General features: G+C 60.2%; 1 protein-coding gene across 1 annotated transcript in view; it reads left to right on the forward strand.

Moving 5' to 3' along the window:
* Positions 1-115: 115 nt before the first annotated feature.
* LOC125037380 overlaps positions 116-2500 on the forward strand; it is a 118449-nt gene continuing 116064 nt past the window's right edge. The window contains exon 1 of the mRNA XM_047630487.1: positions 116-1988. Coding sequence (XP_047486443.1) covers positions 617-1988 — 1372 coding nt within the window. The 5' untranslated portion in view covers positions 116-616. The remainder of the gene's footprint in view (positions 1989-2500) is intronic.

Below are 2500 nucleotides of genomic sequence, written 5' to 3' on the forward strand. Positions count from 1 at the left end.
TGTGTGTATGTATGGTGTGGGGAAGCGCGACGGATGGACGTGAAGTCGAATGCATGACGTATGTGGAGGTGTGTGGCAGCCCCGGGTGGCCGAGTTTAGTAGGTTGTGAAAGAGGAAGTGAGCGCGGCCACGGCGGATCGTCAGTGTACCTTTGGCGCGTGTGTAGGTTGGACGCTGCCGCTCCCGACCAGCATGATTGTGGCCACGTGACTTCGCGGCGTCGGATGGAACACAGGTGGAATGCGACCAGCGAGGACCGTTTTGTGCCATTCTGTCGTAGTGGAAGGTTCATGTCGTTCGGCAAGAGGAAATGATTTTGTTTTGGCCTTTTTATCTTAGAAGAAAAAGGAAAAGAAATATTTTGGGTTTCGTTTCTACAGAATCCGCCTTTGAAGTCCTTCTTTTTTTTTAGTGTACAGTATAATGGGGATGTGTTGCAAGTGAATTGTAGCTAAGTATGAATTGTAGCTAAGGTGTCAGTGCCTCGTTTAGCGTACCCGTGCATGTGCACCTATACATCTGTAGATCAACAGAGCAGAGCTTAAGCGCGGAGTTCGCGCCCGGCTGTGTCACCGACTGTGATATTGAAGGATCTCAGGAATCGCTGCCTCCCAGGATGCACGACGTCGACAGGTACCGTGGCTCCTGCCTCTTTGTCTCCAAGCCCCGGGGGCGCGGCCAGGCCCATCTCAGGACCCGTGGCCCCAACCAGGAAAACCAGCATCACCACCAGCAACAGCAGCAACAGCAGCAGCAGCAACAGCAGCAGAGTGGCAGCGGGGGCGGGGGCGGGGGCGGCAATCACAGCAACTCGCACGGCGCCCACCCTTCTCACATGGACTCCAGCTACGTGATGGAGGGCGGGTCAGCCCTGGCGGGGATGCCGCTGTTCTCGTTCCTGCCGCAGCGTCGCGGCTCCCTGTGGAACCCCGGCCGCGTGCAGCACCATGGGCGGCAGCAGCGCTCGCCGTCGCACCATCAGGCCGGCCACCAGCAACAGCACCACGTCCACCACTACTTGGGGCCGCAGGAGCCCTCAGGAGGAAGCGATGCGAGCGACTGCCTCTTTTCCTCCGAGGACGGCGACGAGCTGGAGAGGCTGCCGCTGGCCCGCCTAGCCCTACATACCCAGGGCGCTCCCCTCATCCTGCCCACCAGGAACTCTCCCCGCTCCTCGCCGCCCTGCTCAGGCCTCGGGGCGCGCCCCGTGAGGGAGCTGGCGCACGGTGACGCCTCGCCCCCCGTTGGCAGCGACGCCGTGTCTGTCACTTCCGACGAAGGCAGCACAGGTCACGCCGACACGTCACTACCTCGGATCATCAAGCCCCGCAAGCGGCGCAAGAAGGACCGCAAGCCCGCGCCGGGCTCGCCGCCCCCCGGCTCCGGCGAGGGCGAGCGGGGCGCGGACCCCGAGGCGACGGACGCCTCGGGCTCCATCGTGACACTCAAGCCCTATATGCCCATGTGCTACAACTACGACGCCGCCGGGGACGACCAGGGCCCCCGAGGCTGCGAGAGCTCGCGCGCCTGCGCCTGCGGACACTGCGTCGCCGGGCATGTGTTCCCCACGCCCCCTCCCTCGCCTGCGTCGTCGTCCGCCATGTCTTCCGTTATCTCGTCGTCGTCGTCGTCGTGCTCATCGTCGTCGGAGGACGAGCCCGGCGGCGCGGGCGGCCAGGGCGGCGACGGGCGCATCCAGCTGGTGCGTTCGCTGAGCGAGCCGCAGTCCTCGCACCCGACCATACACATTTCCTCCACAGTGATGAACTCGTTCGCGGGCCACCGCGATCTAGATATTCGAATACTGCGGAGCGTCCCGCGGGACGTTCCCACTCGGACGAGACATTGGTCAGTACCTGCGGTCGCCCGCAACCACCCGCACCCTGCCCACACGCCGCAAACCCGCGGCTCCAGCTCATATCCTTCGTCAGCGTGTTCGGCCGTGTCGCTCCTGGACGGAGGGGCGCTGCAGTCTTCAAGCTATGCAGGTGAGGTCTCGCGAGAGGCGGCCGGGCGAACGCTCTGCTCGCTCACCCTTTTCGAAGGGAAAACGTGTCTTTTGGAAAGAAAGCCAGGCGAGGTTTTGGCTGACTTGTTTTAGACGTTTCCGGAAAGTCCTTTGCATTTCCTCCTCCTCCTCCTGCCTCACCTGGACCACGCCCACACCCATAGGCATAGGACTGATTCTCCATCGCCATGCCCAACTTTGCTTTTGTTTTCTCCTACATCTTTAAATCTCAGTCCTCAGCACTTGAAGTAGGCTTCGTTCAACTCCGTAAAGCTAGGTAGGCCTAGTGCATTCGCTCGCACTCATTCATCCTTAACTTCCCGTACTCTCGCGCCCTCAACCGTTATTCTCGTTCTGATTTTATCACTCTCGTTCCCATTCTTGGATCTCCTTACAGGCCTGCGCTTTGTTCTTGTTGTTGTTGTTCTTCTTGTTGTTATTCTTCTTGTTCTTGTTCTTGTTCTTGTTCTTGTTCTTGTTCTTAGTCTTAAC

This window comes from Penaeus chinensis, chromosome 23 (assembly GCF_019202785.1).
Source record: "Penaeus chinensis breed Huanghai No. 1 chromosome 23, ASM1920278v2, whole genome shotgun sequence".
Taxonomy (NCBI): Eukaryota; Metazoa; Arthropoda; class Malacostraca; order Decapoda; family Penaeidae; genus Penaeus; species Penaeus chinensis.